The sequence below is a fragment of the Acomys minous genome (genome assembly GCF_964271855.1).
Source record: "Acomys minous genome assembly, chromosome: 12".
Classification (NCBI taxonomy): domain Eukaryota; kingdom Metazoa; phylum Chordata; class Mammalia; order Rodentia; family Muridae; genus Acomys; species Acomys minous.
In genome coordinates this window covers 51,944,978-51,967,993 of record NC_140493.1, presented here as the reverse complement: position 1 = coordinate 51,967,993, position 23,016 = coordinate 51,944,978, and the positions used below count along the sequence as shown (strand labels likewise).

The 23,016-nt window shown below is 46.6% G+C and overlaps 1 protein-coding gene and 1 long non-coding RNA gene across 2 annotated transcripts in view; one reads left to right on the top strand and one right to left on the bottom strand.

Moving 5' to 3' along the window:
* COL22A1 (collagen type XXII alpha 1 chain) overlaps positions 1 to 23,016 on the top strand; it is a 246,003-nt gene that overhangs the window by 50,013 nt on the left and 172,974 nt on the right. The window contains exons 6-12 of the mRNA XM_084747922.1: positions 3,145 to 3,268; positions 8,008 to 8,283; positions 12,785 to 12,865; positions 13,957 to 14,073; positions 18,262 to 18,306; positions 19,412 to 19,474; positions 21,087 to 21,125. Of these exons, the coding sequence (XP_084604048.1) occupies positions 3,145 to 3,268; positions 8,008 to 8,283; positions 12,785 to 12,865; positions 13,957 to 14,073; positions 18,262 to 18,306; positions 19,412 to 19,474; positions 21,087 to 21,125 (745 nt within the window). The remainder of the gene's footprint in view (positions 1 to 3,144; positions 3,269 to 8,007; positions 8,284 to 12,784; positions 12,866 to 13,956; positions 14,074 to 18,261; positions 18,307 to 19,411; positions 19,475 to 21,086; positions 21,126 to 23,016) is intronic.
* Positions 8,670 to 12,859, bottom strand: LOC311578175. The gene is made up of 3 exons (XR_014772784.1): positions 12,740 to 12,859; positions 9,414 to 9,642; positions 8,670 to 8,949 (listed from the first exon to the last, which is right to left on the bottom strand). It is a non-coding gene; the product is annotated as an uncharacterized lncRNA (long non-coding RNA).

Here is a 23,016-nt window from a genome sequence, read left to right as displayed (position 1 = left end):
ACCTCATTCATGCCTCTGAACTGCATTCCCGGAGAGCAAAGGAGAATGAGACATACGAATCCTTCTCCCTGAGCTCCATCTTGTCACCTGTGGGACAGAGTCTGTGCTCTCACCTCCCAGATGCTGAGCACGATCTTCTGTAGTGGTGCACAGAGGTTTCAGGTGATGTGAGTCACCTGGTCTCAGGCTTATTTAGGGGAATTCAAGGATGGTCAGACTCCAGAATGATGCTCTTACTTCACCCCTTCTTACAAATTCACCAGCCACACTACTTAGAAAAAGAAAACAGGACATATACTTTTATCTTAGAGGAAAATTCAATAAAGGACAAAAGGGAGAGAGTTACATACATGTGACAAAGGATGGATGTTCTCTTGGGACACCTGCCATTTACTAGAACATTTTAAAGCTTCTACTCTTCAGAGCAGAGGACTGGGCACAGCTTCTGAGCAATGAGTTTAGCTGATGTGATGCTGACCGTTTTATTCAGTGGGGGTTTCTGTGTGTCCTGTTTCATATGGCACAGCTCCAGACAGAAACAGCTCCCAGACATCTGAAGAAAAGGGTAGATTCCTGCCCTTTTCTGATCCTTTCGTCTGTATACACTATGATTTAATTTGCAGATTAATTTTATTCATGATGGAAAGAGATGCCACTTAGTAAAACCTCACTGATAACAGGAGACTGAAGCTGGCCTCATGGCCAGGTCCTTGAAGCCCAAAGCCTTGCTCTTTGCTCTGCTATGTTACTTATGGAAAGAATTGCTCGTTAGATTTCCCATCCTTGGTTATACTGAATTCCTCAGTTTATTTGTATTTGGTTATGTATATGTGTGTTACACTGTTTCTCTCTTTCTGTGTATGTGTGTGAGCTTGTATATGCATGTATGTGTGTGAATACATATATGCTAAGATATATATATCTTTTGTTTGGGTACATACACTAGAATATGTCTGTTTAAATAATTCAAGTTATTTTCAAAGTTCTAAGAAAACAGTGTGTTCTGAAAGAAACAATAGATTTGTGAAGAAAATAAGAAAAAAAGTAAAAGTGTCTTAGATGGGGACATCCTCTCTTTCTACACACATGGTGATTAAAGGAGTCCCTGACTCCTGGGGGAAGCCTGGGAGCTGAAGATGACAGAGGACAGGTTCTTTTCTTCCTGTCTGTATATGATCCTCAGTGATGCCGTACCTTAGAGGGTGATATTGAATGAGTGGGTCACCTCTCAGCTTGGATCTGTGAGTGGAGAGTCAGTGAGGACCAGTCTTAGCTTTTAAATTCTTTTGATACATGAAGGATTCCTGAGGGTCTGCGACTTGAAGCACCAGGAACCCAGCCGCCTCCCCACTTCACTTCCTGACTGTCTTGCCAGACAGTCTCCATCTCCTCCAGTAGCAAAACCCATGCTATGTGTGTTCCCAGGGGTAGCCTTCCACCCCCACGGTAGACTGTGGCTTCATCCTGGCCAAATTCTGCTGAAAGAAAGAACACTTGTCTGGTGGTTAAGAGGAAAGCTATGGAGAGACCAGACCCTCTGGATGTGAACTCTGTTGTCTCGCCCCTTGAGTTAACCCCAAAGAGTCCAGGTTCCCTGACCTACAGTGCACAGATCAAAACACAAGTTCTTTCCAGGATGGAATGAGATGAAAGCTCATGTCCCTGTTATATTAAGTCCCCCCAAAGTACTCATTTTAAAATGAAAACTTAGGTTAATGTATTAGGGTCATGTGAGTAGTTTATTGAAGAAACACAAAAATTGGCTTAACTTTGCTTTGACAATATGGAAATCCAGCAGGGGAAGTTTGCAAAAGTTGTTCGTTTCTAAAAGTACCTTTGTTTTCTTTGGTAGAAGAATGTCACTGTCATCCAGAAGGAGGGGTGGGACATTGCTTGGTGTCCTCCATTGCAATGAGAGTCTGCAGTGTCTTCTGAGAAAATTAGCCTGGTCCGGGGAAAGAAAGGGTGTTTCATACAGACAGCATTTGAGAGCTTTTAGGGAATTTTATTCCTCAGCACCTGTAGGAAGCCTGTTGTATTGGTGGTTTAGTGGTAGGAGGTGAGGGGAGGGAATTATCAGACTTTCTCACTGGGATCCCCACAAGGAAACTGAGGAGATCTGTGAGGCTGAGAACAGGTGCTTTGTATTGAGATGGTGGCGAGAAATGATGAAATGAACAAGTGCGTAGGTTACTTTTTGTAAATCTCTGTTGGAAAAGAAAGTGATGGGGAGACAGAAAGGGATAAAAATTGTTTCGGAGGGCTGAACTGAGGGTCAGGGGGAAGCTCAGGTGTCTCTGTTCATGACGTGGAAGGATAGGTGTTACAAAGGTGCTCTGTACAGGTGCAGAGTGATTGGCTCTTGGACCTACATAGTAACTGAAGTTGGTAGATGCTGGACAGTTTAAGGACTGGCTGGAATAGAGCAACAGAGAGTAGTGGTCACCTTCAGGAGAAGGGGTGCCCTGTAGTGAGAATTCAACTGGTAAAGAGGATATTCCGTGTCTTACTGTCAATGCTCCATAGTCTATGGTCCATAAATGGCAGAAGCTTCTTAAAGAGCTGGAGGCTGGATGTCTAAGGCCAGGTCTTCGCTGATGGTTTCTTCTCATGGTAATACTATGTGACAGAAATGCTAAGCAACACTGAAGGGCATCTCTTGCAAGGGCACTGGTCCTATCATGAGGGTTTCATTTTCATTACCTACTAACCCTCCACCATCTAGGCATTAGGATTTTAGCACATGAATTTTGCGAAGACATACACTTGAGGCCATAGCAACAAGAAGCACAGAGTCAGGATGGGAGAGGTGATATCTGGGATCGCGATTGCAGCCATTCCTCAGGGAGAGTCACACAGCATTTATTGACTATCAGTTATTGGAATGGTAGCGAGTCAGTAGATGAGCACTGAGGGTAGGGGCAAAGGCAGCAAAGGGGCCACAGCACTGGTCAATATACGGTCTCACTAAGATACCAGCCTTAGTAAGAGGCATCAATACAACTGAGAGAGGGTGGTGGGCATCCTTAGGGGGTTCACACTGCCCAGCCAGGACTTAGTAGATGAGCCGACGTGCAAGCTTCCTCTGCCAGCTTTCTACCCTCCTCACTAATTCTGCTACCATTTGTCTCTCTTTGTTCTCAGGGATGTTTTCCCCCAAGGTCTGCCTGATGAATATGCCTTTGTCACAACCTTCCGGTTCCGGAAAACATCTCGGAAAGAAGACTGGTACATCTGGCAGGTCATTGACCAGTATGGCATCCCACAGGTATGGGCAGTCACCAGGGCAAGTTCTGTGTCCTCCCTGGAAATAGTTTTGACCATTGTGCTTCCTGCGAGCTCCTCAGTTCCGGGTCTAGACAGAAATGGGGTGTAATGTATGGATCCCCAAAGAGCCTGTAGGTACAGCTCCTCTTCCTTCCTGGTAAAACCTCCTAAGGTTTGACATCCAGATACCGTCTTCTGAGAGTGTCTGTCTAAAGAAAGAAATGACCTTATGTTCTTCTGTCTTACCATTCCTTCCCTATTGGTGACCTCATAAAGTAGTAGAAGAAACTGGCCCAGGGTCAGATGGACCCGGGCCGAATATTGTGTGTCCTCTTTTCTTGGTGTCAGTCATGGGGTAGGTCTGCATATGAGACTTAGTTTCCTTAGCCTCAAGGTGAAAAATGAGAATACTTACCAGAATAGTCAGTGGAAGAGTCAGGTGTTAGCAAAATCATGTTTTCAAAGCATTCAGCACAGTCTATAGTAGCATCTGTCACAAGTGGCTGTCTTGTATAAAAGAAGGTTGTCTTCAGTTTTCTCACATGTGAAGTTACCCACCTCAAGAGTGTTGGCTTTCAGTTCCACAGTTCCTCAGCAGCACCCAACCCAGTGAGGCAGGACAAGTGGCAAAGCCAAGGGCACCAACACAGAATCAGCTGGAGAAAGCAACACCATCATCTGTTCTTGAGCAAGCCTAAACCCACTTGTTCTTGGGGCTCACAGGCCTGATCCCTGAACCCTGTCCTCTCATTGGAAATACACATGTGTAGACATTCTCACCTTCATCTAGGAGAAACTTGCTTGGCTTTCATATGGGGTTGAAACAAAGCAAAACTTTTCCAAGTGCTGAACTCCAGCAGTCATGGGCAGTGGTCTGAGAGGACCATCAGTAGCTAACCCTTACTCCCATCTCTTGGATCACCTCCTTCTAAGCTCTTCTCTCCCATTGTTGCTGTCTTAATTTCCCCTTCTCTTTTTAAAAAAAATTTATTTATTTATTTATTTACTTATTTATTTGTTCTATTCACATGTATGACAGAAGAGGGCATCAAACCCCATTATAGATGGTTGTGAGCCACCATGTGGTTGCTGGGAATTGAACTCAGGACCTCTGGAAGAGCAGACAGTGCTCTTAACCACTGAGCCATCTTTCCAGCGTCCCCTTCTCTTCTTATAATAAGTAAATGAGATGATAGAACCGAGGTGCTGAGAACATTGTGAGGATGAGTGGACAATGCTCGGGGCAATCAAACACTAATTTTAGTCTATATTCTAACAGAATAAATAGGATTTATCCTAACAGAACAGAAAAGAACGGGATAGAGTAGAATAATGGAATAGAATAGAAGAGAGGAATAGAAACAGGATAAATAGCATTTATTCTAACAGAAGAGAAGAATGGAATAGAATAGGATAGAAGAATAGGACAGGGCAAGGTAGGATGGACTTCTTGACATTGTTCTTCACTGTGCACTGACACAAGCCTGCTTTTACTACAGTCCAGATGGCTCACAATTCTTAATGTACAATATCTTCTTCATCACCCTGCACATAGGTTGGTTTTACTATTCCCAACTCAGGACAAAAAATAACCACAGAGAGGCCTGGGAATTGACCTGAGTGTGCCCAAGCAGTAAGAGCAGGAGTTGAGATTTGAACCCAAGCAGTTAAGGCCCAAGTCTGTGCTTTTGTTCTAAGCCACTCTGGGTCCATTAATCCTGTTGAATAACTCATAGCATCTGGGTCATTTCGTCCTGTTGAATAACTAACATCCCCCATAGCACACGAAGGTGCAAACTCATTTTCAGTATTAACCATGGAGGATCGAGTTTCTTATGTGTGGGAGACTGAAAGCATTGACAGGCCTCTGTCAGCTCTGTGTTCCCATCTGCTGCCAATGTCTGTTAATCATAGATATGCGTCTCCAGTTTCTCTGGTCTGCAGGGTAGGACTGGGCACCTGCCATGACATTCTTGTGGGCTGAGCCCGCACCACCCCCGCAGTCTGGGTCTTTTCTCTCATGGCATTTGCAGAGCTTTGTGCTTTCTCTCTGCCATGTCTGCTGCTCCCGTCCTGCTGGAGTGGCCAGAGCCTAGGTATAGCTTGGAAATGGAGCTACCACAGATTGCTGATACATCTGAGACACAAGATAGATTCCAGTCGGTTACTTAGCTAGTGTTGGTGGTCACACTTCTTGGGCCTGTGGCTTCCCTGGCTTTCTGTCTTTTGTGCTAGAGACAGAAGCATCGGAGGGAGTGCCAAGTCTTCAGGGAGCTCCAAAGATGGTCAGGGCTAGGACTGAGGCCTGTGAGACTACCCTGAAGAAATAGAGGACTTGGTTTAGTCATGACACAATTACACTATATGTTTAGTAGTAGGTGATTAAAGAGGAACTCATTGTTTTCAGTTGTTTGTTACACCTGTAATATGTATGCATGTGAGTCAATAAAAAAAAAGCTGAGATACCCCTTAGTTGTGTTGAAGGGATGTGGAGGCAGAAGGAGAAAAAGACCATGGCTGTGCTGTGGCTACTCTGGCCAGTTCTCTGCACTGTACAGACAACTCTATGCAGTCTCAGTGACTCTTGCTTTCTCATTTCTTGTTTTCTTCATTCATTTATTAGTATTTTCTTGTATGCCACCATTTACCACATGCTTTGTGTAGCCTTTGGTATTACAGAGAGGGAGGCCAGGTGTCTGTTTGAAAGGATAGAAAAGTGGGCTTAAGTAAACAGGCATGCAGGTGTGCACAATCACAAAATAAGATAACTTTATATCCTGATGCATTGCTGTAAAGGCAGGTAAGTATAAATCAGTCAAAATGTCTGGGAAAGCGAGAAGTCTATTGGACTCCAATGGTATGCATGCATTGGTGTGCTGCTTATTGTTATTTTTCTTTTTTTCAACTTGATACAAGCTTGGTTCATCTGGGAAGAGGGAAACTCAACTGAGAAAAATACCTCCATCAGATTGGCTTGTAGGCAATTCTTGATTTCTGATTATTCATCTGGGAGGGCTGAGCCCACTGTGGCCAGTGCAGGTGGTCATGGGTCACGTAAGAAAGCAAGCTGAAGAAGCCCCGAGCATAACCAGCAGGCAGCATGCCTCCATGGCCTTCAGTTCTTGCCCCCACGTTACTGTTCTGACTTCCCTCAGTGATGATCTGGAACCTGGGAGCTGTAAGATGAAACAAACCCTCTCACCAAGCTGCTTTGGATGATTAGAGAGGAACCCACTGCTTCCGTAACTGCTCCTGGGTATGCCTGTAATATGTATGCAGGCAAGCCAATTAAAAATCAGAGGTACGCGTTGGTTTTGTTGAAGGGAGGTTGAGCCAGAAGAACCCAGAAGACCAGAGCTGTGCTGTGAATATTCCTTATCAGAACAATAGGAAGCAAACCAGGGCTGTTAGGAAAGACCACAGGGTCAATTTGTGATCTTACCTGTCTAAGTTATTGTAATTAAGATTTAGACCAGAGCCGGGCATATAAGCACTATAGGGCTTAGACGTATGCTTATTTATTTTACCCTCAGCCTGTGATGTAAGCGCCACTACCAATACTTCATCTTTACAAATGCAGAAACAATGCAGAGGAGTTGAATAACCTGAGTCACAAAGCCCCAAAGCGACTTCCTGGTTTGGATTATCAGGCAACATATAACCTGCTGAACAACTGTAACACCACCACCAACAAAGAGGAAGTGTCTAGAGTTAAGGGTAGGCATGTGGAGGAAGGGGATGCTGAGACAGTCATGGATTAGCAACCACAGGAAGTGGCAGGCAGGGGCATCTGAGTCAGGGCAGGTGAAGACTAACCTTCGTTGATGCCCCATGTTCCTGCACTGTCCAAGTCTCCACCCATTTGTCATCTCCACCCACTCTGCTGTGTTCCTGATACCTGGCTTGCCTGTCACAGTGTGGTCAGTGAGCGTTCTGGAGGGGATGTAGAAGTGACATCAAGAGTGAAAACATAGCTATTCATCCCCCCCAAAAGCAAACTAAGTGACCTTCCTTGCAGGGGTGGCCTGTGTGCAGCCACAGATCACTCTGAACATTGTAAACATACTTAAAATGTTAGGAGACAATTCTGGGTGAGTTTTGTTTGTGTGGGTCTTGAGCATGAACTCTGGGGGTGACAGTGTATCCCAGAGGAGCCAAAAGGTTAGACAAGCCTGGGTGCTTGCTCTGTGCCAGAAGTGTGCAGAGGGCTGAGAGCGCACACGTGACTGTGATAGTCAAGGCCCTCACCAACCAAGAGGCTTCCTTCATTCTCAGAGTGGCAGTCGAATCCTCTAGATGGGAGGCAGGAGAGGTTACCCATACGCTTGCAGACTGGCACTTGACATCTACGTTAGGTAGGGCAGGGTCCTAGGAGACCCTGAAGCTAGTTAGGATTTCTGGCTGGTGTTATGTCTCAGTCCCTTTTCGCGGGTCATCCTGAGGTCTCACAGAAGCCACAGTAGCCTCTCCACACACCAAGTACATGGCCTTTGCTTAGTGCATGAGCACAGTCAATCTAATTACTACCCAGTTTAGAGCAGCCTGCAGTGGAGGAATCAAGGCCTGGGAGGGCACCTGACTGGCCAGACAGCATTGAGCATCCTGGTGAGAGCATCACAGTTGGATATGTCAGCACTGTCAGGACTGACCCTAGTCCTCCCCACTTCAGTCCATGATTTGTCCCAATATGTTCAGGGCACATAGTAGGCGTTCAAGGATTCTCTGTGTTTGTCTCCTCAGGTCTCTATTCGGCTGGACGGTGAGAACAAGGCTGTTGAGTACAACGCTGTGGGTGCCATGAAGGATGCAGTCCGAGTGGTCTTCCGAGGTCCCCGGGTTGATGACCTCTTTGACCGTGACTGGCACAAGATGGCTCTAAGCATCCAGGCCCAGAATGTGTCCCTCTACATTGACTGCGTGCTGGTTCAGACACTGCCCATCGAGGAGAGGGAGAACATCGACATCCAGGGCAAGACTGTGATTGGCAAGCGTCTCTATGACAGTGTGCCCATTGATGTGAGTATTTGAGTGGCTCTTGCAGTTGGTGTCAGGGACACCAGAGGCGCTTCAGAATTGAGATGCCTCAGTGTCTCAAACATCTGTAGCTTCAACTTATCATCTATTTATTAATCATCATCACAGACTTTCTGAGGAGGGAGGACTCTGACTCAGAAAGCTACGCACCAGCATCCAGATTTCCCATTCATTCATTCACCGAATCACTCACTCATTCATTCAGCCAATCATTGTATATACATTGAGATCCTTCTGTTTGCTAGGCTCTCTGCTGGTTATTGTTCATATTGGTACCTACAAGGGAGGATAGGATTGACATGCAAACACCAATCATCTTTAAAATCAAGAGCTTGAGCATTATTGGATTTGGGTATGGGGAGGGCTCCTAGGGTACCAAGAGACAACAGTACTTTGAGGAGTTCAGTCAAATGCACACAGAACCACATATCCTATTCAGGTGATGCCACGCCATCCTGGGATGGGCAGGCATGGAGAGGGCTTGCAGGCCCCGAATTCTGTATCCTTTACAGAGAAACCTGGTCCTTCCAGGCCGTATTAATAGCAACAGCAAAGCAGCAACAATATCAGTGGACTCATTTGATCCTTCCTGTGTGTTTTAGTAGCTTCTTGGAGGCGATGCAGGTTCCATTATGGTTGATGTTGAGCCTGAATAGAAAAAAAAAAAGGATTAACAAACTCAGGATTCCTATTGAAGAAAGACTCACTGAGGTCATTCAGTCTGGTTAAGTAAACGCCACAGCAGACATCTGCATCATGTATTATAGGACATTAAGGCTGGTGTCCAAGCTAAACACGCTGTGAGGAGGATACTGACAGAGGTATGTGGGTAGCTCCCTAGGGGAGGTTAATTTATACATAAAGGATAAAGGATACCAGGTAAAATATGTCTGCTTGCAAGTAGCATTGCCAGAGGGTGGGAGCGTGAGGCACAGGTGGAAGAGATAGTTATGAAACACATACATATATACACATACATACATATATACACATACACACACACACACACACACACACACACACACACACACACACACACACACACACACACACAGGAAATCAGCCCACAGGTGGCACTTGTCCAAAAGGCTACAACTGGCCAAGTCTTGTACCTCAGGAAGCTCTGCTTGTTGCAGCGAGAGGTGCATGGAGGGAAAAGGAGGATACTTGGGAAGGAGGCAGCCCAATGTTTCAGAGTCCAGCTGGGAAGAGAGAGGAGAGGCGGGATCACAGTTGGGTCTGAGGCAAAGCGAGTGGGTTCGGGGCTGGAATACAGTGGGTTCTCAGGGAGTCAGCTGCTGAGATGGTGAGGTGGGCTGGTGAGTTGGCAGTTACTCAGATCTATGGAGGAAATAGAGAGGGTTGTTCTCGGGTGTAGGACCCAGGATCTGACCCTGGTGTCTGCTAGACAGTCCTGAGACTTTCCCTGTCCCTTCCCAGAGGCCCGAGGTGTCCTTTTCCTTTTCCTGTTTCTTTCAGGAGAGGTTCCCTTGGGCTAAGGAATCGAGGGATTCGCTCTAACATGCATCGTGCCTTTTGGTTAGTTCTCACTGGCCCTACATCTGCTCAGCCACTTTAAAGTGGTTCTGAGAACTGCAGACGCAGCTGATCTTCCCCCTTGGCAGGGATCAGCGTGTGAACATTATCAGGCTGTGAACTTCACTGCTGTGAGACCAGCTAATTCTATGTATACAGCCATGATCCAGTTTTTAAGTAAAGCACCAGAGACAGCCCAGTGCTGCAGGGTGGGACAGTGTTGATTGCCCTTCTACTTTGGTTTGTACATCCAGTGTCGGCTCTGCTGGCCTCTGGGCAGTGAGGAGGCCTTGTGTGGTCACAGTAAACTCCAAGCCACTCACTCTGCAGTCATCACGGTTCTGTGATGTCACTTAGCTCCTGTGTGTCAGGCACAGGGATGGAAGGTTTTGCTCCAAGTTTGTAAATTCCCAAGGGGTCAGTGGCCAGTGTCTCTCTCAGCTCAGTGCTTGTCATTAGTTTTGAGGTAATAGGTCTGAGCCCTACCCTGAGTCTTGAATTTGGCCATTATACTTAGCCAGGAAGCAGCCCTGTTACTCTAGGTGTGGAAATTTGGACTGGTTCCTTAAGTAGGAAAAACTCTCATTCACCTCCTTTCCTTCTATCAGTGAGAAAGGTTTGTTGGTTCAAAACACAAGTAATCTTGGGGCTCCTGGCATTCATCCACAGCTGTGTTTCTGTGATAAATGCTTGGAGGAAAAGACAATATTTTTTTTTATATTTTTCCAACAGATTGGCCTAGGATACTTATGGCTATATGCTTTGGGGCCTTAGATACAGTGAGAAGAGGCCTCAGCCTATCTAGGCTTGACTTACGGGACAGGCACTGTGCCCTCTGAGTCCCCAATCCCCTCTATAGCTCTGTGACACCATCTCGTTGAAGGGCAAGCAGAAGGTCAGAGAATTGAGGTGACTTCCTGAGAGCTGAATTGAGCTGAACCTTAGACGCAGCCTGGTGGGCCCCACATCGTGCTCTCAGACATTTCTAATCTGTTTCTACACGAAAGCCAGCTAAGGGCCTTCAGATGAGGCCCTGCGTGTGGGATATGGTGGGAGGCTCAGCACTGGGAGCTGACCCAAGAGATTGTTGAATGTACAGCTGCTATAGATTGAACTGGAGCATGGCTCTCAAACAGGAATGGGGCCCAAGACACAAGGGGGTGGAAGTTCTGGGCCTTGGGAAGACATTGGGCAGGAAGGCTTAAGGTGCCTGGAGTAACAGGGATCAGAGGTGGTGGTGGGGCTTTGGGGACTTTCCCAACCCCAGCTTGTCTTATGGCCCAGTTGTGGTCAGTAGATCACAGCTAATGTCGAAAGCAGGCCGTCTTCTGAAGACCAACCTCGCTCAAAATCAAGAGTATGCATCCTGCCATTTTCTTCTGGTCTGCATAGGTGTCTCAACAGGCAATGAAGTAGACTTGAGTAGATCTGAAGAGAGCCAAGTGCCATGGGGTGGGTGTACTTTGAGGAGCACATGGTAGAAGCTGAAGTCACAGAGACTGCAGCCCCAGCCCTCCACAGGCAAGCCCCTCACCAGTTCTGTTTTTTTAAAGGTTCTTCCAGCTGTTGATGGGGCACCTGGGCCACATCTGTCTGTGTCAGGAGCTGCTCTTGAGCTGGGGCTAAGAGAGCAGGGCCTTGTTCCACAAGTCCCACGGAGACTTTGTTGTAGCAGAGGAAATGGGTTATGGAGAATGAAGGGAACACTCAGTGGTGCTGCATACTGGGTGTTGTTACGAGGATGGGCGGTGTGATGAGTGGGAGAGGGGAGGAAGGTGGGAGCTGAGAGCACTCCACTTGTGCACAGTGGGAGGGAGGAGTCTTTCTGGGAAATGGCGCTGGGAGGGCAGAATACATGGAAAAGAGAGTGTAGCTTTTGGAGAGGCCCAGGTCAGTCTAGAAAAGGGAGCTGGTCAAAAAGCAGCACGAGATCTGGGTGTAGCGGCAGAGGCCTTTAATCCCAGCATTTGGGGAGACAGAGGCAGGTGTGTCTCTGTGAGTTCGAGGCCAGCCTCGTCTACAAACTGAGTAAAGCTACACAGAGAAATCCTGTCTAGAAGAAAAAAAAATCAGGTGAACTGTCGACTGGAGCCTGGGCAGCAGCCCGAATTCTCTCAATTTTATTTACTGTACGACATTCGTAGAGCTCGAGGCACTGGTTCTGCAGACCAGTCTCTGACTGTGAGAGTCTGGGGCCCAGTAAGCAGATTCTAGGGCTGCAGTCACTTTATACCTTGATGCCATGTACACAAGTTGCAATGTGGAGAAATGTGTGTGTGTGTGTGTGTGTGTGTGTGTGTGTGTGTGTGTGTGTGTGTTTAACACTATAATTCCTAAATTTTGAGATCTTTATATTACAAATTTCTGAGTTTAGGTGGAGGGTATTAATGTAGAATGAACAGGATATTTATCGCAAAAGTTAATGTAAGGCTACTGTATAGAGATGGTGAGAATAGGTACACACTGAACTTTTGATCTAGAAAATGTCCCATCATCAGTGTACTATGTTGCCTGCAGCAGTGGTGACCTGGACAGGAGCAGGTGTGCCTGTGTGTGTGTGTGTGTGTGTGTGTGTGAGAGAGAGAGAGAGAGAGAGAGAGAGAGAGAGAGAGAGAGAGAGAGAGAGAGAGAGAGAGAGAGAGAAGGAGGGGTAGAGGGAGGGAGAGGGAGAGGGAGAGGGAGGGAGGAGAGAGGAGAGAGGAGAGTGTGTGACTGGGGCTAAAGCCATGATCCCTATACAGTAGAAGCAAGCATGGTCTCACCCCTTTCCTTAAGCCTCCCATGCAAGGACAGCATGTGTAGATGGCAGTTGGGTACACACACAAAGTAGAGCCTCCCCATTCATCCCAACAGTGTAGCACAGGCTGGGAAGAATTCTAAGAGCAAGCCAGCAGTCCAATACCATGAAGATGTCAGCTCTTTCTTCTTTCCTCTTGTTCCTTTCCAGTTTGACCTGCAGCGGATTGTAATCTATTGTGACTCGAGGCATGCAGAACTGGAGACTTGCTGTGACATCCCATCGGGTCCGGTGAGCAGATGTGCAGAGTGGGCTCGGCATGTGTGTGGCATATGGCGCTTGAGGTGTTTGGGGTTCATAGAGCAGCAGTTCATAGGGACTAGGATGTCACTGGCCACCAATGTGTGAGGGGGATTCTGGGTTCAGGTTTCACTTCTAGCCATTTATGCAGCATGAGTTGGGGGAAAGCAAGTTAAACAGGGCCTCAGTCAGGCTGACCCCAAAGCTTCCAGCCAAGCGATGTGACCCAGCTTTGGGCAGGTGTGAAAGGCAGAGATTGGAGGATGCCCTCAGGATGAGGTCACAATGGACTGATGCAGTCGGTGCTCAGAGGAAGGGACACTACAGTGCTTTGGGATAGGCAGCAGAATGGAGTGATCAGGACACTAATGGACCCACTAGGCCTCTGTCTGCAGGCTCTGCTGCCCTCAGACCTCCTTACCCATGTCTCACATCCCATTTCCTCACTATTGCTCTACCAAATCCTAGTTCCATACTATGCTTAAAAGGTGAGATTGGAAGGGAACCTGTTTCCCGGGGTTGAAGGCTGAGCTCCATGTTCAGTGCTGGCAGTCTGGGCTCAGGAACACAACACAGGCTCCATTACTGTCCTTTTCTAGCACTGTTGTAGTATGTATGGTGGGGAATCTGGAGGTACCTGGACAGGAGTGTGGAGAGAGAGAAGGAGAAGGAATGAAACAAGTGGGAAACGGAAGCTGAGAGACTATAGGGAGGGCAGGAAGAGGGCTAGGGCTAGGGGATGTGTAGATAGAAGACCGCAAGATGGAAGTTTCTTAATAGGTCTCGTTCACTCTGACTCATAAGCTTGTCTCCATCCTACGCTGTGAGCACAGAGGCCAATGTAGTGAAGTGGTTCCCTCCAGGATGCTGAGCTGGCCAGTGTCAAGAGCTTGCCTGTCTAGCCTGTCCACATTAAGGCTCTAGTGGTGTTAGAGACCTGTTGGCAGATGTGTCCTCTTGATTCACGTGTCCTTAGGAGCTTCTAGGCTTTCTTTGCCTGTTCCTCCATAGCCTCAGAGATCAGGGTCTTCACCACGGAACAGTCAGATTCTGACCCTTTGACCTTTGGCCTTTCCTTCCAGTGTCAGGTGACTGTAGTGACTGAGCCGCCACCTGCGCCTCCACAGCTGCCCACCCCTGGGAGTGAACAGATTGGGTTCTTGAAGACCATCAACTGCTCGTGCCCAGCTGGAGAAAAGGTAGTCCGCCCTCAGTTCCATAGTCCACCCCCCAGTTCCCAGCCTGCAGCCTCCCAGCTGAACACAGTCGGCAAGGCTGCTTGGCAGGACCACTCTGACAGGGAGGTGAAGTGGGAACATCCCACCACACCTGTGTACCTTGGAATTTCTATTTCTTCACTTTTTGTGCACACTGGGAAGGGAGAGTCTCAGAATTAGGTTTAATTAATGTTTTCCTGCAGCTAATAGTCTGTTCCTGGGGCTCATTCCGGCTGATTTTTAGGCCATCGCCCATTTTGCTCTTTCCTTTGGTTAGCCACAATCACTTATCTGATTATGTCATTATGTGTGTGTGTGTGTGTGTGTGTGTGTGTGTGTGTGTGTGTGTGTGTGTTTATGAATAAAGCTTTGGGCATCATTTTAAATTTTTGAAAGTTCTTCATGCTCATGAAAACGCACACCTCCATTTCACTGGCCACACAGGATTAGTGGACACAAAAGATTCTTTGTTTATACCCAAGGCTTTCATTTACTTGCTTTTATTTTATATACCAGTAGCTTTTAAAACACACACACACACACACACACACACACACACACACTGTTATGAGCAGAAGGAGCAAGGTTGGCAAGGAGCAGAACTGTCTTAGTGAGGAGCATCTGGACTGGTACCCGCAGTGTCTTAATCTGCCACATGGTGTTGTCCGCATCTAAATGGTGCTAACACATATGAAGGACTATGAGTCTCTGCCTGGTATTAGTGACACCCAGACCCGAGTGAGATGAGAGATGAAGATTACTGCATTGGACACTTTGGATATTTGAATAGCAATAACACATCTAGCCAACATACTGTCCCCTTTCCTTTCTCCCTCACTGTTCTTTCTGTGCAGAGCCTGGTTCTTGGGAAGACCTGGCTAACTAAGGACCTTCTAGTCAAGTGAAGTTGCCATATACTGGATCAACTTGCCAAACACCAGTTCTATTCCACGCTTGGATTTTTTTTTTCAGGCTGTAGGTGATGTTAGGATCTTCCAGGCCCAGTGCCTTGGTTAGGGAAGAAGCAATCAGAAAAAGGAAGGTACGATCAGCACGCTCAGGCTGGGCAGCTGCTGTTCCAGCTGCAGGCTCAGGCTCAGACTGCCTCAGCCTGTGAACAAGTCCATTCCGCACGCCAGTGAAGTCTCAGAAGCAGCTGTCTAAACCCACATCCTTCTGAGAGCCACTTTCACTTAGAGCTCCCATGGGAAAGGGTGGGGAGGGTTTCCTGACACTGTGCAGAGACAGGAGGTGCGACCAAGCCCCACCTTCCCCAAGGCAAGTGCTTCCCATCCAGGCCTGTGTCTGGGTGGGTCCCATGAGGTCACTGCTGGGGACGCCAAGGGGAATCCTCTCTGTTTGTCACTCATCGCCCACTGACTCAGCAGTTCGGCAGTGCTTGGCTCTCCACTGACCTCCCTGGCACAGTTTACCAATCCCCCTCCACTACTTCCACTCCCGTGTGACCTATGCCACAGCCACTGTACCTCTAATCTCACATCTTGGTCTCTCTGTCAGTTACAACATCAGATAAAATCTTCTGGTTTCATGCAGGGGCCCTCACCTTTCTCACCTTTGGCCATTTGAAGAGTCAGAACCTTCTGCATGAAGCACTTCCTTTCCCTGAGCCACTTTCTCTCACTGGCACTTGCTCTTCTAAGGCGTGAGCCATGACTCAGGCCAAGCATGATGTTGTCTGTGTGATTTCCCCCATGCTTCCCTTCTCCCCTTCCCATTCACCCCGTTCGATAGGCCCCTCCCCCCACTCTAGACTTTGACATGCTACAACCGTGGCCACACTGGACTGATACCATTTCCTTGATTTTTCTTTAGACAATTCTAACTTCCAGGTGACAGATATTGGATATTGTCTCTGTGTTGGGGAGGATACTGTGCGTCGTGACAGAGGCAGCTCTCATGTAGTGGTTGAATTTGTGGGTGAATAGTCTGAAAAGATGGGTAGTAAGATGGACAGGTGAGGGGTGAGGGAGAAAGGATGGGTGAGTATAGAATGAGGCTCTACTGATTGAGCTTTTCAGTGTTTGCAGTCTCAGCCTTGAATTCTGGGTACCATCACCCGATAACTTATACCTTTACTCAAGTCATCAGTCCTAGTTTCTGGCCATAGATAGGGAACACCTGCTATGTCCTTCATGCTGTGCTGAACACTAAGATTCTAAGACCAGGAGAATATAGCTTTTTACAAGCCTTGGTCTGCTGTCTGGTTAGAGAGAGAGAGAGAGAACCCCAAGACTTGGGTCACCCTAACCATCTTCACAGGAACAGGTGAGCAAGATGACGTACTCACTCCACCTGGAACACAGGCCACGTGGAAGGAAGAGCTACCCGCCCGCCTGTGAAGTCGGTGTGGTTCCTGCCTCCTGCATCTGTGTGTCTATAAGAACTCAGCATGAGCCCCAAGAAGTCACAGTCCTCTTCATGGGGCAGCACTCCGGACTTAGGCATTTTGTGTCTGGCTTTCCAAGTCTTTCACTTAACTTAATCGGTGATGTCAACTATTCTTTTGGGTCCCTGTTTACATCTCCAGAATCAGTCTTGCTGATGCACGAGAACAGTGTCCAAGGCATTCTGATGGAAATTATAGGAGTTCCTGAGTACACAGAAGTATTTACACTCATTGGCACATGCCGACAACACTTGTGATTTCTCTGAAGGAAATGGTAACCCATTAATAGAGTTATACCAATCAGTCTTCATTGTCACTTTGGGAGAGAGGACCTTAATTAAGGAACTGCCTCTGTTGGCTTGGCCGTTGGGCATCTGTATAAGGCAATGTCTTGATTGATGATTGATGTTCATTGATGGCTGATGTGGCAGGGAAGCTAAAGGGCTGGAGAGATGTCTCAGTGATTAAGACCAGTGGCTGCTCCCCAGAGGACCAAGGTATGATTCCTAGCATCCTTGTAGTGGATCGCAACCACCTGTAACTCCAGTCCCAGGGTGACTGACACCTTCCTCTGGCTTCTATTGGTACCAGGTATACGTGTGGTACAGACATACTTGCAGGCAAAACACACATACAAGATAGATAGGCAAGTAGGTAGGTAGGTAGGTACGTAGATAGATAGATAGACAGACAGATAGAACAAGCAAGCTGAGTAAGCCAGGAGGAGCAAGCTGCATTCCTTCATGGTCTCTGCTTCAGTTATTGCCTTCATGTTTGTAATCTTGCCCTGACTTCCCACACTGATGGACTATGACCCAGAAATGTCAGGGGAAATAAAATTTTTCCTCTCCAAGTTGCTTTTTGTCAGAGTGTTGATCATAGTAACAGAGAAGCAAACTAGAACAAGAGTGAGAGCATTGCCTTTAGTGGTGGGATCAGGTGCAAATGGCCCAGTAGTATGTTGTTATCTCTATTTATAACACAAGAATCACGTGTTTGTTCTCAGCTTGGCAGTATTACTGGTGGGCACAGCATACAGATCTTGGATAAACACACTAAAAAGATCTTTTATGCATTTTAAAATTTGAACGCAGCTTTTGCCTGAAAATTGCTTTAGATGTGTCACACTTCATATTTTAGTAAATAATTCCGGCATAAATTGGTAACAGGAATCATTTTTTTGTTTGTAACTTAAGTTGTACATCCAGATAAAATAACAGCATATAAATTAATTTTTTATTCATTTAATTATTTATTGATAAATTTTATAATTTCTTTGTAAGGTACAAACAGAGGCTCTAATTGCCTCTTCTATGTGGAATGATGAATCTAGACAAAGGACAAATCAGTCACCTCAAATACTGATAATTCATTTCCACCTAAATGAAAGTTGCCCAGTGCCCTCTTCATTTCCTGAACCACAGCCTAGAACCCCTGCTCTACTCTCTGATTAGCATGTATGACATCTTTAGCTTCTGTGCATAAATGAGACCACAGACAATTTCCCTTTCTATCGCATGTGTTTATAGCTTTGCTCCTCCAGTGGCTGCGCTGGGAGAAGTTGGTGAAAGTTGTCCATGCAGGTTTGCATTTGGAGAACAGGACTCTCAGCTGAAGTCAGCAGTTTTCTGCTCAACTCTCTGACCAACCTGACTTAGCATAAGACTAGTTTTAGAACCCATGGAGCCATAATTAGCTTATATGGGAGACGGAGAGAATTAACGGACACCCTTTATCGTTTCTTCCTTTCTTTCTTCCTGCAGGGTGAAAGGGGCTTTGCTGGTCCTGTGGGGCTTCCTGGTCAGAAGGTCAGTACCTGCATGGAATAGTGTTCTTTGCTTGAACTTCATGGAAGCGTGGCACGGGTGTGTTAGATCACTGTCCCACCAGCCCAGGAGTTGCCTGGGAGCTGGTTACGATGCCGTAGTAAGAACAAATGACATGAGGTTCAAGCTCTGAGGCTCCGACCTGCCCAGAACTGCACCTGTCAGCCTGGAAACTTATAGAAAGAAGGACAGAACTGCCTAGGCTCAGCCCCACAACTCCTGTGCTCCAGCAGGCTCAACTCTCCAAAGTCAGTTAATTCTGCATAATTCCTGCAAGTTGATTGGTTTTCGGAAGCACGTAAAACTGGGGATTTATGGTTTACTTATTTAAATTGTGTAAACTATGCAGTTTGCAGACTCAATAGTTACACAGAGCTGAGGGCTGCTGCACAGTATTCCATCCTTGGTCTCACGCAGCCTCTTCCTCCTTCCCCATTCTCCAGCATGAGGCCTTCTCCATCACTGTTTTGCTCTTGGGACATTGATGGGTGGGAGGTACCAACCCTAATGGCCCCTGCATTGGGGCCTTCTTTACTTCGGTACAGCTAATACCTTGTCTGCGGCTGAATATGGTGGGAGAGACCAGCAGACAGCTGTGCCTCTTTGCCCCTCCTGCTTCCGGATTCTTTTACGTGTAGCATCCTCTCAGAAATCCTCTCCTCTCCGTACCACCTCCCCTTCCAGCCGTACTGTGGCCTCTCTGTCTCTCATTCTTTTTCATTCCTGTCTTTCTTGGTTTTGAATTTATAGACCATGGTATTAGTACACACCTTCTCCACACCAGGTTGACACCAATTTGAAAGATTTTTTTTTCAGCATTTACACAACGGCTCTGTGTGCAAATGCTCAGGTCTGGCAGGGCCCAGTGACTTGTGGGTAAATTCAAGGAATGTTAGGGAATTTGACTTAGGTGCTTCTTTCCCTTCCAAGGTGGGACCAGTCACCTCATGAAGCAGTTACCCAGGGTGACTTCCATTCTTCTGGTGAATTGGGGCAAAGTTGGTTGTGGGTAGCCTGTGAGTATGGAAGTCTAGGAGAGCTTTGGGAAGGATCTGACCTAATGCTCATTTTGCTTTTAACCCCTCAGGGAGATTCCGGACCAATTGGACTAATGGGTGCTCCTGGGCCCAAGGGAGAGAAAGGAGACTCAGTAAGTCAGATGCTGCTTTTTCATATCAGCGGACCATTTGGCTGGTGTGGGAGGGAGGCCCAGGGCTCCGTCTTGCATCCCAGCCTGGTCATATTGATCAGCAAGTGTGGGCGGATGGCCTGTTGAATGCAGGCCCTAAGTGCACTGCAGCCAAGGCCTGGAGCCCCTTTCTACACCAGCAACAGTTACCTGCTGGACATGGCCAAAGTATTCTTTCACCTTGCCTCTCACTCTGTCTATCCGCATAATTCCGTTCTTCCAAGTGGTGCCTCTGTGATGCCTGAGACCAGCCATTTTGTGCATGGACACCTCACATGCTTATAAGTCTATGTTTGTCAATAATGGCATTATTAACATGTGTATTATTAAATCTATCAACTAAAAATCAGACTTTCATAAAAATGTATGATTGCTATCCTGTCTAAAAAAGATATACTTTATATTCAAGAATACAACTAGGAGCCAGATGCAGTGGAGCATGCCTGCAATCCCAGCACTCAGGGAGGCAGAGGCAGGCAGATCTATATGAGTTTGAGGCCAGCCTGGTCTACAAAGTGAGTCCAGGACAGCCAAGGCTAACACAGAGAAACTCCATCCTGAATAACTAAACAAAAAACAAACAAAGCATACAACTAGGAAACTGGGAGTGTGGCTCAGTAATAGAGTACTTGCCTGGCACCTGGCAGACACAAGGCTGGATGTTATCCCCAACAAGTGTGCATACATGTGCAGTCAAACACTCACACGCGTTTTGGATAGAACAGCCAATTCTTTAAAGTTTCTTTAAGACATATAACAACAAACATAACCGACAGGTTGCATGCCATACAATCTGTAGGATTCAAAGGAGAAATAGACATTTCACAGCAGTGGCCACAACCTTGCATCCTTCACTCCCAGATGAAAAGTCAGAGCAACCAGCAATGCAGCAGAATGGGAGCCTTCCCACAATGCTGCTGGAGGATTGTGCAGCCTCCCGGAGAACAGGCTGGAGGTTCTAATAAAGTAGAAACAACACAGTGGCCATAATATAAAGGCTGAGTAAGTAAAGTGTGCTGGGCCTGTACTGTCCCATATTTGTCTGTAACAAGGGCAATTGTGCTACTGGCTATAACATGGGTGAACATTGGAAGACTTTGCTGAGTGAAGGAGGTAGTCATTAAGGAGACATTGTTACCACTGCTTACAATAGAAAACTGGCTAGTGTTTGTCTAGGGCTGGGGATCCGAAATGGAAGCAGCTGCCAGTGGGCTGGGCTCTTTTGAAATGGCGAAAATGTTCTGAAATTGATTGTGATTGTTGTTGTATAACTTTGTAAGTAAATTAAATTTGTTTAATTGGATGCCTTAAATAGGTGAATTATATCGTATGCAAATTATATCCCAGTAAGGCTGTTGTGAAAACAACCAACAGTATCTATAATGTTGAATTATTGGAAAATTAAATGAGAAGATACTCATGAGAACCCGCATTCAGTGAGTAACTGCCCCACCTCTCTCTGAGGTGCTAGGCAGAGTTCCTGAGATAGTTTCCAGTTGCTTGGACCTTCAGGTGAAGCCACGCCACAGAGATGCCCCTCAGTAAACCTGTGCCTTCTGCTTCCCTTCTCTAGGCGAGAGGACCCTTCATCCAAGGAGCAAAGGGCGAGAAGGTGAGCCTCCCTTTATTGCTTTTCTCCAGGGCTCAGAGGTAGATTTGTGGAGGTGTGTGTAACCATGTTACCCCTTCTTGGATTTGAGTCATGAGAAGAACCTCGTTGGCTGCAGGCCTGGCTTCTGCGTGTCCCCTGAGTTGGATGGCAGAAGCACATGTAGACACAGCAGGGAGAGAGGGCAGGCATGGTCAGGAAATGGTGGTTGAGAGAAGTGAGAATCAGGGACTGGATGTCTCGGGCGCCCAAAGAGCAGTCTATTGGAGAACAGGCCACTCTAGCAGTGCTGGACAAGTAGAGGCCCTGGGCAGGACATCCCAGTAGAGTCTAGAAGAGGAGGAGGGCTTGTTTAGGGCAGAGAGTAACTCGTGGTACTCAGCCGAATGGAGGCAGAGCCACAGAAACTACCTGAGGACCACCAGATAGGACATCAGATTCCAAAGTGTGTTTGAGCTTCGTGAGCTGTGACGGGGAACCAGTGGAAAGTCTCTGTGTGGTCAGGAGGCTGAGGGTGCTCAAATAGCAAGAAGAACATAGGTCTGAGAGGGGACAGTCTAGAGAAATTTGGAGATGAGTCCAGAGATGGCTTAAAGGGAACGGCTTGATGCATAGAGCTGATGTCTTGTGATTGGACAGATAGAGGACTGGGGGACAGTGCCTGGCAGGGCTGAGGTGTTCCCTAGTTATGAAAGCTCTACCCTGTTTCCCTCCCACATAACAGCCATAGTACAGCAGACCTTGGAGAATGTGCAATTTACTCTCCTCCAAGGAAACCCTTAAGATGGCAGTCAATAAAGACATGAATGCAACGAGCCATTAAGCATGTCACTTCACTTATTGCCTGTGGTGACACATTCCCATTATTTCTGAAAATATCTGTTACATTCTAAGGGACTGACACTTTTGCTAGGAACTCACAGCCTTGCTTAATAATAGACTCTCAGATCACTTAAGATTGCTATCCTGCTGTGTTCTCAGCCTGTCTGTTTAACCTGCCTTTAAGAGAACAATGTAATAATTTACCTTACTTGCCTTGGATTTCCCATATAATCAGTCTTTACAACCTAAACTAATATAGAGCTGTAATCTTAAATGAGATACTCTTTTCCCTCTATGCTCCTGACCCAGAGAAATTCATTTTTGTGTGCATGCTATGGTAATACGTGTGGGAAACAGAAAATACATTGAACTCCACCATTTACACTGAATATCCATAATTAATGTTGAAGACAACATACAGACATTGCTGATAGCACTTGGGGCCTGTTGGAGCCAGTAACTTAATCGCTTGTAAAATTCTGCTCAAGACTTCTGCAAAGTATACCACTCCTGCCCCAGTGATGCTTTCTGTGCTGTTGAATAAACACAGAACAAAGCTCTTTGTTAAAGACACACAGAGACACAGACAGATCCACTAGACAGCAGGCAAGCATAGATTCAGATTAGTACAACCAACAGGGAATGTCAGAAGACACAGGGAGAGGGAAGTGGAAGAATCAAATATGGGCTCACTCTTAATTAAATTCTCCAAGGAGAAGTGCTTTTCTTTTCCATAATGCAACACCGATACATCACTAATGACTAATCTTAGTTTATTATTCATGGATTCAGAATGATGCAATTGCCCTTGAGAGACATCTGCAAGACTTCATGGCGTGGCATGTGTGTCACTGATGTCATTGGAGCTCTGGTTTTTCTGGGGGCAGATCCTATGCTGCTGTGCCTTGGGATGCATTATATTAGCCCCTTGAATAGGGCTGCATTTACTCTTAAGAAGCATTAAGAAATGCATGCTTACACACCCAAACAGACTTTTTAAATGAGACTAGAAATGGAGGTGAAGAATTCATATATACAACTAGCAATGAATGTTGCTCAGGGGGACACAGCA